Source organism: Corvus cornix, chromosome 2 (assembly GCF_000738735.6).
Source record: "Corvus cornix cornix isolate S_Up_H32 chromosome 2, ASM73873v5, whole genome shotgun sequence".
NCBI classification, from domain to species: Eukaryota; Metazoa; Chordata; class Aves; order Passeriformes; family Corvidae; genus Corvus; species Corvus cornix.
In genome coordinates, this window is record NC_046333.1 from 68804009 (window position 1) to 68817987 (window position 13979).

The 13979-nt window shown below is 47.3% G+C and overlaps 1 protein-coding gene across 1 annotated transcript; it reads left to right on the top strand.

Moving 5' to 3' along the window:
* The first annotated feature begins 774 nt into the window (after positions 1–774).
* Positions 775–3403, top strand: LOC104688225 (tubulin beta-2 chain). Its single transcript, XM_039549588.1, is given in 6 exon segments — positions 775–909; positions 1415–1523; positions 1788–1898; positions 2111–2143; positions 2146–2789; positions 2791–3403. Coding segments are annotated over 6 exon segments (1335 nt in total). The 5' UTR covers positions 775–852; the 3' UTR covers positions 3172–3403.
* Positions 3404–13979: the final 10576 nt, after the last annotated feature.

The window sequence follows — 13979 nt, forward strand, 5'->3', positions numbered from 1 at the left end:
CAGCTTCGGGGACCCAATCCGACCTTTTTAGGCATAGAAAGAGAAGCCGAGCTCGGCAGCGAGGAGGGGCAGGCGGGGATCGCTCGAGGACAGGGCTGGCCGACAGGAGATTACACTTTATACCGCATAGCCCGTGCTGAGGGGAAACCCACCCTCTACTCCCCCGTGCCAGGGTAGATAAACCGGGTCAGGGCGCGGGGCTCCTGACGGCCGGTGCGGGCTTGTGCGGAGAGACGGGCGGCAACCACGGGAACCTGGTGATTCCGGCGAGTGCGCGGTGCCCCCACGGGGAAGGGAGTCTCCCGCCGGCACCGTGTGAACGGAGACACGGGCGGGGAGGCGGGGGCAGCCGCGGGATTCCCCCTCCCTCCCCCCCCGACGGCAACGCCCGCCGCTGCGGCAGGGAAGGCTAGGCGTCTCGGGGAACAAAAGGCTGCGGCGGCTGCGGCCGCAGGAGGGCAGAGAGGGTGGACAGCGGCCGCAGGGAGGTTCCGCGGTTCACACGTGGGCGGCCCGGCTCGGCCGCTCCATCGCGGCCCTCGGCGCCTTTGTCCCCGCTGTCAGCGCCGAGCCGGGGCGGCGGTGGCGGCGCGCCCCGGCCGCTCCCGGCGGCCCCGCCCCGGCCCCGCCCCCCGCGCCCGGCCCCGCCCCCGCGCCGGGCACAACGCCGCCGCCGCGCCCCGCCCCCGCGCGCCCATTGGCTGCGCGCCTCGCCCGCATGACGTCACCGGGGGCGGGGCGCGGCGCCCGATTTAAGGGACAGCGAGGGGCGCGGCCGCCGCAGCGGCGAGTGCGGGAGCGGGCGGAGCAGGCGGCAGGAGCAGCGGCGCGGCACCTTCGGACACCGGCACCATGCGTGAGATCGTGCACATCCAAGCCGGGCAGTGCGGCAACCAGATCGGCGCCAAGGTACGGAGCGGCGCCCTACTCGTCCGCACAGGACTCCGCGCGTGGGGCGGCGCCCGCTCAGCGGGGTTCTGCGTGTCCCGGGGAGAGCACTGCCGGGAGGGAGAGACCCGGCTTCCCGCTGCGGAGCACCGTCGGGCTCTCCCGCCCCTGGGAGGGTCCGCGCGGAACGACTCCCGGCTATTGCATCTTAGTGGGGAGCGCAGTGGGGCTTTTACTCCGTGGGCGCGGCGCGCCTTGGGGAAGGAGGGTACGGCGGGGGCTTCAGCTGCCGTCTATCAGCCCCTCGTGGGATGCAGGGGTCCCCCAGGGAGGGCGGGAGAAGAGGCGCCGAGCCGGTGCCACACCCCTCCCGTCGGTGGGGGGGGTGTGACGGGCGCGGTAGCGGCTCCGTCTGGCCGGGGGGCCGCACCCACGCGCGGCGAATCCCCGCCCGCCACGTGGCGGGGATTTGGCCAGGGGGCGAGAGAGGGGCGTGGCGGCACTGACCGCTCTCCGGTCCTCTCAGTTCTGGGAGGTCATCAGCGATGAGCACGGCATCGACCCCACGGGCAGCTACCACGGGGACAGCGACCTGCAGCTGGAGAGGATCAATGTCTACTACAATGAAGCCACAGGTAACGCCCATCTGTAATGAGCTTCCCGGGGGAGGGGGTATAGGATGTGCAGGCAGGGGTCCCCCAGCCCTCCCCGCAGTGGGTGACGCCCCAGCACAGCTTAAATGGCTGCTTTGTTTTCCCGTCCCTGGATCTGTCCAAATTCCCACACACTCCATGTCCTCAGCAGCAAATCATGGGGAAGCGGATGGGAGCACAGCAGGGCTCCTGTGATGCTGGCTGCCGACTGCGAGGCTGTAATGCTGGTGCTGGTTCGTCCCACAGGTAACAAGTATGTCCCCCGTGCCATCCTCGTGGACCTGGAACCCGGCACCATGGACTCCGTGCGCTCTGGCCCCTTTGGACAGATCTTCCGTCCCGACAACTTTGTCTTTGGTGAGTGACTGCGGATGGAGGAGTTCCAGAGCGGGAACTCCACACACAGGAAAGACTTGGAGCGAGCATGCGAGTGACCTTGGGGAACCTGAATCCCCACAGCAGAGTGGGGATGGAAGTGAGGGGAGGAGCCCCTAGGGAAGGGGCAGTGGCATCCTCTCTGTTCGTGCCTGGGGCGCTAATGTGGCACCTGGCTTCTGGTCTGCCCTTAGGTCAGAGCGGGGCTGGCAACAACTGGGCCAAGGGCACTACACGGAAGGCGCTGAGCTGGTGGACTCTGTGCTGGATGTGGTGAGGAAGGAGTCGGAGAGCTGTGACTGCCTCCAGGGCTTCCAGCTGACCCACTCGCTGGGCGGAGGCACGGGCTCCGGCATGGGCACCCTCCTGATCAGCAAGATCCGGGAGGAGTACCCCGACCGCATCATGAACACCTTCAGCGTCATGCCCTCGCCCAAGGTGTCGGACACGGTGGTGGAGCCCTACAATGCCACCCTCTCTGTGCACCAGCTGGTGGAGAACACGGACGAGACCTACTGCATTGACAACGAGGCCCTGTATGACATTTGCTTCCGCACCCTGAAGCTGACCACTCCCACGTACGGAGACCTCAACCACCTGGTGTCGGCCACCATGAGCGGCGTGACCACCTGCCTTCGCTTCCCCGGCCAGCTGAACGCCGACCTGCGCAAGCTGGCGGTCAACATGGTGCCTTTCCCGCGGCTGCACTTCTTCATGCCGGGCTTTGCCCCGCTGACCAGCCGCGGCAGCCAGCAGTACCGCGCCCTGACGGTGCCCGAGCTGACGCAGCAGATGTTCGACTCCAAGAACATGATGGCCGCCTGCGACCCCCGCCACGGCCGCTACCTGACGGTGGCCGCCATCTTCCGGGGCCCGCATGTCCATGAAGGAGGTGGACGAGCAGATGCTCAACGTGCAGAACAAGAACAGCAGCTACTTTGTGGAGTGGATCCCCAACAACGTGAAGACGGCAGTCTGCGACATCCCCCCGCGCGGCCTCAAGATGTCCGCCACCTTCATCGGCAACAGCACGGCCATCCAGGAGCTCTTCAAGAGGATCTCGGAGCAGTTCACGGCCATGTTCCGGCGCAAGGCTTTCTTGCACTGGTACACCGGCGAGGGCATGGATGAAATGGAGTTCACGGAGGCCGAGAGCAACATGAACGACCTGGTCTCCGAATACCAGCAATACCAGGATGCCACTGCTGATGAGCAGGGCGAGTTTGAAGAGGAAGGAGAGGAGGACGAGGCGTAAAGTTGAGATGGGTAGGAGTTAAGTATAGTCTGAGCAGGCAAGTATTCATTGAGAGAAGGAATCTGTGCAGTTGTGCTGAAGCATGCATTTTTTAATTTGGTGCTCTCCACTGTTGCTTCTGTCAGCAGTTTTGTATCCTTGACTGTCCAATGTAACAGTAGTTGCAAAATACTTCAGAGTCTTCTGTTGAAATGGTTAACTTCTCAAACATAAAGGCTTTTTGTGTCCTAAACTGTCTCCTCTACTTTATTTCTCTCTAGATTAAGCAAGTAATTATTGTGTAGTTTTCTGTAACTTCACTTCTCCATTTATTCCTGAACTTCAGTGAAAGGTTAAGCTCAATAAAACAAGAATTTTCAGGCTGTGAATTTAGCACCATGTGGAAACTGTAGTAGCTCAGCTAAAGATGCCAGGTAATTTATGGGAACTCCTGTGTCTAACAGCTTAGCTAATTGTTGGGGCAAAAGCTGCTTTAGCTGATAAAAACAAGACGTTGCACTTGAATCGTGCAATTCCTCTTTATGGACATACATGGTAGAGAGGTCAGAGAGAAGGTATTGAATTCCACATAACAAACTGTCAAAACTGATTTGACAGGATAGCTGCAGGCTTCCCTACTGCCATTCAGCAGCTTATTTATCTTGTTCCAGGGACTATAGTACTATGGGTGGCTGACTGTGATTTAACTTGATGCTGAAGCTCGCTTATCTTCCCCTCAACTCTCCTCTCTAAATACAAAAATTCCATGCAGAGAAGCATAGGTCTGTACTAGCAGGCATCTTGGGAGCTCAAGTAAAAACCAGAGCTTTTTCTCTTCAAGAATAAAATTTGCGTTTCCCAAAAATAGCCACTAACCTGCCCTTAACTGTAAAGGGATTGATTCTACAGGGTCATCAATTCCCCTTTGGAGATATGAGGTGATGGGCAGATTTCTTGGCTCAAAAGGGTGTCCAGAGCATCACATACAATCTTAGGCACCTATAGATACCCTGACAGTAGCTGTCTCCAAGTTACGTGTTTACAGGGCAGTTGTTTGCTCCTGGTCCCCGCATCAGATGAACCTCTACCCGGGCAGGGGAGAGCAGTGCAGCTGCACCCTGCTGTGCATCTTTGCAAAGGTAAGTGTGGTTTCTTTACAATGAGGGAGGGGGCGATTTATGTTTGCGTTCTTATAGGGTGCAAGAACGCTGAATGAATCTACAGTATTGTTAACAGCAGTTAGCAAAGTTTCGTAGACCCTGTTACTCTTACAAAGCAAGAGTGAAATCCCTCGTGGAGTTTAGCAGCTATCCAATATGTATCCTTAGTGCATCCGAACACCACTTAGGGGAATGGTCCTGCACTAAAAAAAGTGTTGCTAGGAGAACCGCTCCCAATGCTACAATTACTGCAGTCCTTACTGCTCTCAAAGAGCTGGTATTCACATGTGTGCAGCCTCTATTGTGATCCTTTACTGAAATGCTTGCAAGGCATTACTGGAATAAAGAATTAAAAGGGAGCTGCTGTGCATAACTAATATCTTGCCTGTTTTGAGTCCGCTGCCTGTGGACACTGCTCTGAGTGTGCCCTGTTCCTTTGCTGATGGGCCTGCTCTGCTGGTGTGTGTGGGACAACAGGCACTTGCTAAAGCTTTTCCTGTCATCTATAGATTTGGTTTCTGGTGTACAGAGGAGTGAGAAGCACTTAAACTGCCTGGGCTGTCAGTAAACAAATACAGCTGTATATATCCACAACAGTACTTGTATTTCTTAACACTTGAGCAGTTCTGGGATTAAACATTAGACAAATTGAGGTTGTTTTAGTAACTCAGTTAATACACGCTGCCTCAGGCCCTTTGAGGAAATAACACTGTATCTGGTTGCCAAAGTAACCTTCCCTTGAAATTACTTAGCTGGGTTGCACTTGAAATTGTTGATCATACAGCTTTGAGGCAGCGAATGAATCTAAACAGTTTCACTAAAAGAGGAGACCATGGTCTTTGATAGTAAAGATCTTCCTTTCAGCTGTGACATTGTAGCAGGTTTCAGTAGTATTCAACATGTCTAGCATCTAATTCTCAGTGTAATTACACTCTGTCTCTAGCTAATCCTTAAATATAGCTACCCAAGTGACACATTTCGCTACAGCTCCCTTACTAGAAAGCAGGACACCATCCTACATGGCTTGCTGTTGTTTGTAGTCTGGTTTTTTTGTTGTTGTTCTAGAGGAAGAAAACCCATAGAAATACTCTAGATAGAAACATGTCCTTTCATAAATCCTACATGTCTTATTTGCCAGTCATAATAACGAAAAAAAAAATCAAACTATCATTTCAGTAGGAGTTGAGAAATATAGAAAAATGGGATACTGAACGACTTGAAGGGAAGGTTCAAAGCTTGGTAGGAACAGTAAGTTGAATATAAGGGAGGGTGAGTCTCATCCTGGGACTGCAGCACCTTTTTTTTTCCCTTTGTATCTTTGATCTTTAGTTGTATTTATTGCCCAGGAGACCTTTCACTATAAAACCTGGAGCTGACTGCTATATGCCAAACAACAGAAGTGTCTTCACAGGTCTTTGTGGTTGCAATTTTTCTGTTTCACAAAGAAAGCAGAACCACTGGAAGGATTTCAGATTAGGTTATCTGACTGCCTTAACCTCTCCTGGGTGTAGATATGTTTGTCCATGTGATGAACAATACATTTAGAGCTAAAGGTCTTGCATGAGGCATCCTGTTTGGAAGAAATGGGGATAGATAATACAAATTTAGTGGTGTGCAGATTAAGGCATTTATAATGACTGATTTGTGTTGAGATATGTTAATAATAAAAAGCAATATATTTTCATTTCAATAGATCAGCTGTGGCCTGAAGGGAAGCATTCTCCTCTGTTGACAATTAGAGCTGATGGTGTTGGGGAAGGGAACAATCTCTTTATTTATGTTTTAAAAAATTCCCTTTGTTAAGTGTGTGGAATTTTTAAGCATGTTAGTAGAATGTCTTGACCAAGGAAATCAGTGCTTGACTGCTGTTAAGTGCAAGAGGGTAAAGATACATAAGGTTGTAAAAACAACTAGGTGCCATGTAGGTTTAATTTAAATAGAAATGGCATGAGTCGTGGTAGCATTGGGATGCCTTCTCTCCTAATTTCTCTTCCCTGTTTATTTCTTGAACCTCAATCCAAACCATTGTACCAACAGTGTTGTGGAAATATAATCCAGTATGTAGTCTGATATCTCAAAACTCTTAAAGGGATTGTAGGTTTGCATCTGTTTTCCAACAGATGTTTTCCAGTCTTTCAGGTGGGAGCAATAATGATTCTCCTTTTCCCAAGATACATGAAGTGCCTATATAAATCAGAAATTGCGTTGCATTAAGCATGCAATGGTCCTGGTGACATGATAGTCTAAGAACCAAACCTGAGGCCCATCCTGTTGGCAGGTGTATCCTTCCAGAAGTTATGAGGTGAAGATCAGAGTAAACCAAAGTAGCAGTAGAATTTATAACCTGAAGAAAGAAGATAATTCAGATGTTTGGGTCTCCTCTCCAGTGAATTCCCTGCAAAAATAGGGCAAACCCCTAATCTGTGCAGGGAAATCTGCTCATGGATGATGATACCATGTGCTAAATAGCTCAAAACAGTGTGGTGCTAGTAGGTTCTTCTACATGTGCAAGCACTGTGTGCTTAAAGAAACTGTGATGGACTGACAGTCCTTATGGGAAGGTGCTGCAATGCACTACTGCAAAGCACAGCTCTAGTGCCTGGAGCAACTCTGGCAAAGGAGTGCAAGAGGGACAAGTTTTCTTGCCCCACTAGAAAAAGTTGGGGCCTCTAACAATACTCCCTGCATTAGAGTGAGTTCTCTTCTTGTTTCCTTTGTCCTTTGTCTTCCCTGTAATCCCCATAACCAAGTTATGTGTAAGATCAGGATAAAACCCAGTAATGGGTTTTGGTAGGGCAAGTTTCATGGTTGTTCCACTGAAATCACTTTCCAAACACCCCCCTCCCTCCCACCCAAAAGAACCCAACACCCCCCCCCCCTCATTATTTTACCTACTACTTTCTTTTTTTTGTTTTTTAAGAAGAGTTGTTAATCTATATTAGATTCTGCCTTACGGTGGGAGGTGCTTTAATTACTACTTTCTGTTTAATGAAGCCTAATATTTTTGTTTGCTATAGCTATGAGGAGATAAAATCTTCTCTGAAGAAATCATGTGACTACCCCCTATTATTTGCTATACAACTTTTCTCCCAAAGGATGTTATTCTACTTTTCCTCTCCACATTAAAGTATAATGAACAAATACTTTTAGGGGCTGTTCAGAAATGGTAGCCTCCACAGGAGTTACAGGTAACACCATTCCCCTGAACCTGTTCATTGTACGGAAGGCACTGTTTTTTGTTTACAAATAATCCCCTTCTCAATCTTCCCATTTGGTTTTTCAGGTGCTTCTGCATTTCCACAGAACAAAGCTTGTGACACTTTTGATGCTTTATATGTGCCTGGGGTAATCTAAGTAAGGTTATTTTTGCCCCCATCCAACCCCTTCAGCTCAAAATAAATTTCTAAAGAGAAGAATGAGCTGATTTTGTGTGTGACTAAAAAAAAAAATATTTTTGAGAATTTTTCACTTTCCAATCTAAAATCCATTCATGCTAAGCACCCACCTTTTGATACTTCAGCAATCACCTGTCCTGGTCTGTTTGTTGTTTATTAAAATGGGAAAGAGCAGTCTGTTTGTTCTCAGATGCCCCCATTTAAATGGGTCTTATCTTTAGCTTGCCTACAAGAAAATTCAAAATGGAAGCATTTGGTCACAGGAAAGTGCCTCAGGACATGATGCATTTTGGAAAAAGACATTTCTTGGCCCTGAGTCTCCTGGACACTTGTCCAGCTGGAGCCCTCTGAGCATTGGAAACCAAGGCAAAGGGAGGGTGTGAGGGAAGCTGTGAAAGCCTGCCCATCCCCAGACATTCTGCCAGCAAAGGACACGGTGCAGGTGACAACTCCTCTCCCTGAGCAGTTTAACAAGATGTGAACTGTTCCCCTGCTTCTAGCTTCAGTCCTATTTTAAGTATTTTATTTGTGAATTTACCAGAAAGAAAAATTGTGTCTCTTTGAAGCGTGTGTATAAGAAAGCTATCTATTTACAGTATCTAGGTAAAAAAGAAATAATTTAAGAGTAGGTCATTCCCTCCTCCCCACTCAAAGTCATTTTTCCCTTATGGGCAGAATTCCACTTGTAAGGGAAGAAATCAAGTTAACTCTGTTAAATTCTTGTTTATTATCATTTGGTTCTTGTAGTGTAGAGATTTTCCTACTGGTCTCAATTTACCCATATGTCATCCTTTATAATCAGGTTATTTTTCTCACTTGGCTTCCTTGGAAAGCTTAAGGCATAAGTTGTTTTTTTTCCCCTTTTTGGCAAGAATGCCTCTGTCATTGCAGGGGAAAAAAAAAAAAGTTAATAATAGTCCAGTTTAAGCAGAATATGAAAAAAACACACTTGCTCCAGAGAATGAAGTGGCTACCCTGGCAGAGGTTGTGTAGCTTATTCAGTAAAAGGTTCTGTGTTGTTTTGCAGTGAAAAATGTTTCCACACTTTCCATAAATGTAATAGAAAGATACTGCCTGCCTCCTTGGTGAATAATTAAACACAGGTTTCAAGCAGAATTCAAATGGTCTCACAACAAGCTTTACAAACATTTAATGAAATTCAAGCACTGACTTCTTACATCATGCTTCTCTGCATCCAGCATAATGCTGGTCTTATAATTAATAAATTAATTGTGTGGCTGGGTTTTTTTTAAATTTCAGCTAAGAAATTTCCAGCTCCACCCTAGCAGGCAGGGATTAGAGATTTTTGTTGGCATTGAGAAAACTGCCACTTCCGTAGGCAGGGCTGATTCAGTATCCTCCAGCTGCTAAAAATGATGGTCCTGTTCCCCTGCCCCACTTCAAGTGTTACCTCTGTGTCATTTTTCCTCTGCCAGCTCCAGGGCATGTCTAACCCTTTCACCAGTCTTTTCCTCTCCCTCAACTCCACAGTTAAGGTCAGAAAACTGAGGGGGTGGAAGAAGGTTTTTCTTAAACTAGGTGGTGTGCCAGAGGGAGAACTTGTGCAAAGAAGGGGGGGAAACGTGGGCAGCTGGAAGCAGGAGAGAGCAAAATAAGGTATTTGGTTGATTCAGCCACCTAGTGCAATACCACCCTGAACTCTCCTGCAGAGAACCTGGGCCATTTTAAACAATGTACACTGAATCCCACCACGAACTACTGCATGTCTTAGCAGACCTCACAAGATCTGGTTCAGAGTTTGCCCAGTGTCAGTTTGAGTTACAAGTAACTATCGGATTGCAAGAAAGCAAGCAGGCTAAGGAACAAAAGAAACAGTAACTATCAGATCAAAGTCTCTATCTGTACCTTGTTCTCGGTGACGTGCAGGAAATGAACTGCCCTGGAAAACATTATATTGGCATTTCATTTATATTGATGCTGGAATCTTAGTCTTCTTTTGACTGGAGGACCCAGTTTGTAGGGATATCAGACGTGTTTCATCTGCTGAGCAATCTAAAAAGGTAGATGCAGCCTGGATGGGGGCAGGAGCCATCTGGCTGCTACCCCATCACATCTGGTGTGCCAAGAGGAAATAATGAGAGGCTGCATTGTTTTGCCTTTCTTCTCAGTAAATTGCTGCATGATGATGATGACTACATTTTTCCCTTTTTGGAATCATTTTGTGACATATGATCGTGTTTATTATGGTACCTTTGGAAGGCAGACAAGTGGGGTTCTGTTTACTGTGTCCTGTACAAGCACATTCACAGAAACGCCTGACTCTCAGAGGTTATAATCTAAATTCACAAGAGGAACCATATGGTGTGGAAGAAATATTAGTTTCATGGAGAAACAGTTTTCTGCTCTAAAGGTGCATGGGTTATTTTAGAATTGAGAGTGTCCCAAATTGCTCTGTAATGTGATTTTTTTCTCACGCATTCATCCTCTCTCCTCTTTTGTTCTTGGCCAAACACGCAGACTCAGGTATAATAAACACAAGTTCAGAGGGCTCTACAATGAAACTGCTTTTGCTCATTCATAAAAACATACTCAGCGTTGTTGTACTTAATTGCTTCTAGTGCCTGCAGTGAGCTGTAATATTGAAATAAAATAGATTTCCCTTTTAGGTATTTTATTACTAACATTAAAATCACTTTCACAATTATTCCATCCTTTTGCAGGCAGGATATTCTTCTATCTTAATGCACATTGCAAATGATTAAGCATCAGGTTCCAAAGGTGACCTCAGACAGTCCTCATCAGGTGGGAATGTCATAGTTACCAGGTAGAAGGCAAACAATAAGGTAGTGAACAGAGCCTGCTCATTTGAGTACCAACAGAAAGGCTCAAAAAGCCATGAACAACACATGACATCATCCATCACAAATGAGTGAGAATAAAGCCATGGGCAGACATTTTGTGTGCTTGAGAAGCTTTCATACTTGTACACTTGTGATTCTTTCTCAAACAATGGGAAATCAGGGACAGACATGAAAATGTTGTGGGATCCCTGTTGCCTCCCTTTTACATCCATCGCCAGGCTCCACTGTTGCCTTGGAAACTGGGTAGGCAGGGTTTGATGCAGGCAGGGAGGAGGCTGTGGCAGAGTTTCGGCTGCCGAAGGGCCCATGGGTGTTCCTGGGCACGTGCCCTGCCTTTGTATGAATGGGAGCATTTTGGCTTTCCTCTGTGATTCTGACAACTTAGAATTTATAGAGCTATATTAAAAAAACCCAAAACAACAGGGAGCTCCCATATCTATTTAAGTATCTTTGATGGCTACGATTTGTAGAAGTGTTTGCCATAATGAAAGATTCTGAATTGACATTGAAGTAGTTGACATTTAGTTTGGTTCACTGTGTGTTCATGGATGTTCAACATTGCTGAAGGAACTTGTACACATAAATATGTACTTCCCTTTAGGGACTCCGAATGAAACCTGGAGCTGCATCCCCACCCTGAAAAAAACAGTGGGAATCTACAGAGACCAGTACTATAGTATCTAAGAATTAGTTTCCTAATAAAAGCTCAGAATCCTTAGTGGAATAACTATAAAGGAGGTCACTGTGTGCCCGTGGGAAGAAGACATGTCAGGGAGTGTCCAGGTGTCCTCAAGAGAAGAATCATAATGCTTCAAGCCGGGCCTTTGTGGCTTGTCAGGAATACTTTGGCACCTGAAAAGCTCTTCAGTGTCTGTGTGGATCCCTCAGAGATGCCAGAGAAGCAGTTGTGTTGCAGTTCCACCAGTAGTGAGAAGATGTAACTGCCTGCTGCTGCCCAAAAAGGTGGGTTATGCCTATAGCAAGTACAAATGTATATGTACAAGTTTTATGAATAGTAACAACGGCCGCCTGTGATTAAGTGCTGCTGAAATATGTCAAAGGAAAATACTGACGACAGCTGGGATATAAAGAACACAAACTTCTAAAGAATTTGGTGAAAAGATCTCAGTGCCAGCACAGTCCTGGATAGTTTGTGATTGCAAAAGCCACATGGAATAGCACCACACTTAATTCCCAGTGTCACAAAGCTTAAGCCAATCTGTGCTCATGACATTTCACAGCAGCTGAGGTTTCTGCACTGGGGAAGAAAAAGAGCTACAGTTGATAAGAAAGTCAATTCACTGGAGCACACTGAGAGCCACTTTTGAAAATACAGCCAAAGTACTTTTCCAAGGTCACAGCAGCCAAATTCCAGGCAAAGACATGGTACTTCTTTAGCCACTAGTATTTTCTGCTGTAAATGAAAAAAAAAAAAAAGAGCGAAACTGGTGACATTATGCATTGATTTATATTGTGTTAAGCATAGCTAACCTGAGCATTATGTAAACAATTCTGATCATTTTGACTTTATTTTTGATAGTGGTAATGATTTCCCACATCAATTGTTACCTCACCTTTGAAAAAAATCTTCCTGTTTTGAAAGTGTTGTAATTGCAATATAATGTTATAGTGTACTGTGAAACTGAGATGAATAAACTGTCACTCTGGTGTTGCTGATCACACACAGCCTCCCACTCCTTTCTTTCCCTTTCATACAACCACAGAACTGCTGAGGTTGGACAGAACCTCTGGAATCATTAGTCTAGTCCATTACTTTGCCCAAGAAGGTCAGCTAGAACAGGTTACTCAGGGTTGTCTCCCCTAGCGTTTTGACTGTTTCCGAGACTGGACACTCCACAATCTCTCTGGGCAACCTGTACCAGAGCAAAGTGGTTTCTTTTCTTATGTTTAGATTTCTGTGTTTCAGTCTGTGTCCATCGCTTCTCCTCCTGTCACTGCGCACCTCTGGCTCCATCTTCTTTACAGCTTCCCATCAAGTATTTATACACACTGATAAGAATCCCCTGAGCCTTCTCCAGGAAAATCGGTCCCAGCTGTCAGCCACTCCTTGTATGACAGATGCTTCACTTCCTTAACCACCTTCATGGCCTTTCATTGGACTCACTCCAAAATGTCCATCTCTCTCTCATACTGGGGAGCCCAGAACTGGATGTAAAACTCCAGACGCGTCTCACCACAGCTTATCCCCTTCCCTGACCTGCTGGTAACAATCTTCCTTAAACAAGGATGTTGCTGGACACCCTTGCTGTTAGGGCATGCTGCTGACTCATGTTCAACTTGGTGTCCACCAGGATGCAGGGTCCTTTTTGGCCAAGCTCCTTTCCATGCGGGTGGTCCCCAGCCAACTGGTTTAAGGGGTTGTTCCTTTCCAGGTACAAGACTTCACACTTCCCTTTGTTAAATTGCATGAGGATCCTGTCAGCCCATTTCTCCAGCCTACTGAGGTCACTCTGGATTGGCAGCACAACCCCCCGGTGTATCAGTCCCTCCTCCCAGTTTTGTATCATCAGCAGACTTGCTGAGGGTGTACTCTCTTGCCATTTAACTCATTAACGAAGAAGGTAAATGGTGTTGGCCAAGGATCAGTCAGTGGAGTACAGCACCAGTGGCTGGCTTCTGAATTTCGTGTTGTTGATGTCAAGCCATTCAGCTTGGCAGTTCAGCCAGTTGTCACTCCATCTCACTGTCCATTTATCTAGGCCATACCTCATCAACTGGCCTACAGGGATGTTACAGGAGACAGTTCAAAAGACGTCACAAAATAAACAATGTTAACTATGCTGAGCCTGTTGATACTTGGCAAAAGTTTGAGAGCTTGCATTATCATGCTGTCCCCTTGGCACTACAATGCTGTGCTTAAGGTGAACTCTCTCCAGTTCTATTATGCTGAACACAAGGTACATAATTTTGCATCCTCTTTACCAGCCTATTCCTGGCTTCATGGTGGCTGTCATCTCCCTTCCCTGGTGCAAGTGTAAAGCTGTCCTCAAGGCTGACCAGCTGGGTGGCAAAGCTACTTTAATTTCTCAAAAAAACTTAGAGCTGTGAATCAAGTAATGTTTTATAATCAAGTTCAACAGTTTCTGCCCAATCCATTATAGACCCTGCTGAAATTTGTTTCAGATATTCTCCTTGGTAGCAGTGCAGATACAGGTGTGTATTGCAGCTGGTTCGATTATGTTCTCTTTGCCATCCTTGAACTGTCTCTCCTCCCTTGGACATCCACCATGTGCTTATCTCGTTTTTTTTTTTCCTATGAGAGATCAAGCAGAGATACCACAAGCAGGATTCAAAGTTTTCCAAAATGAGATCTGTGGCAGGTGTCTGGTAACACACAACATAACTTCACTTATAGAAAAGAAAGATATCCCATTCCTGTGGATGTTAAACTGCTATCACTGCTGGGTAACTCCCAGAAGAAAACATTCTTT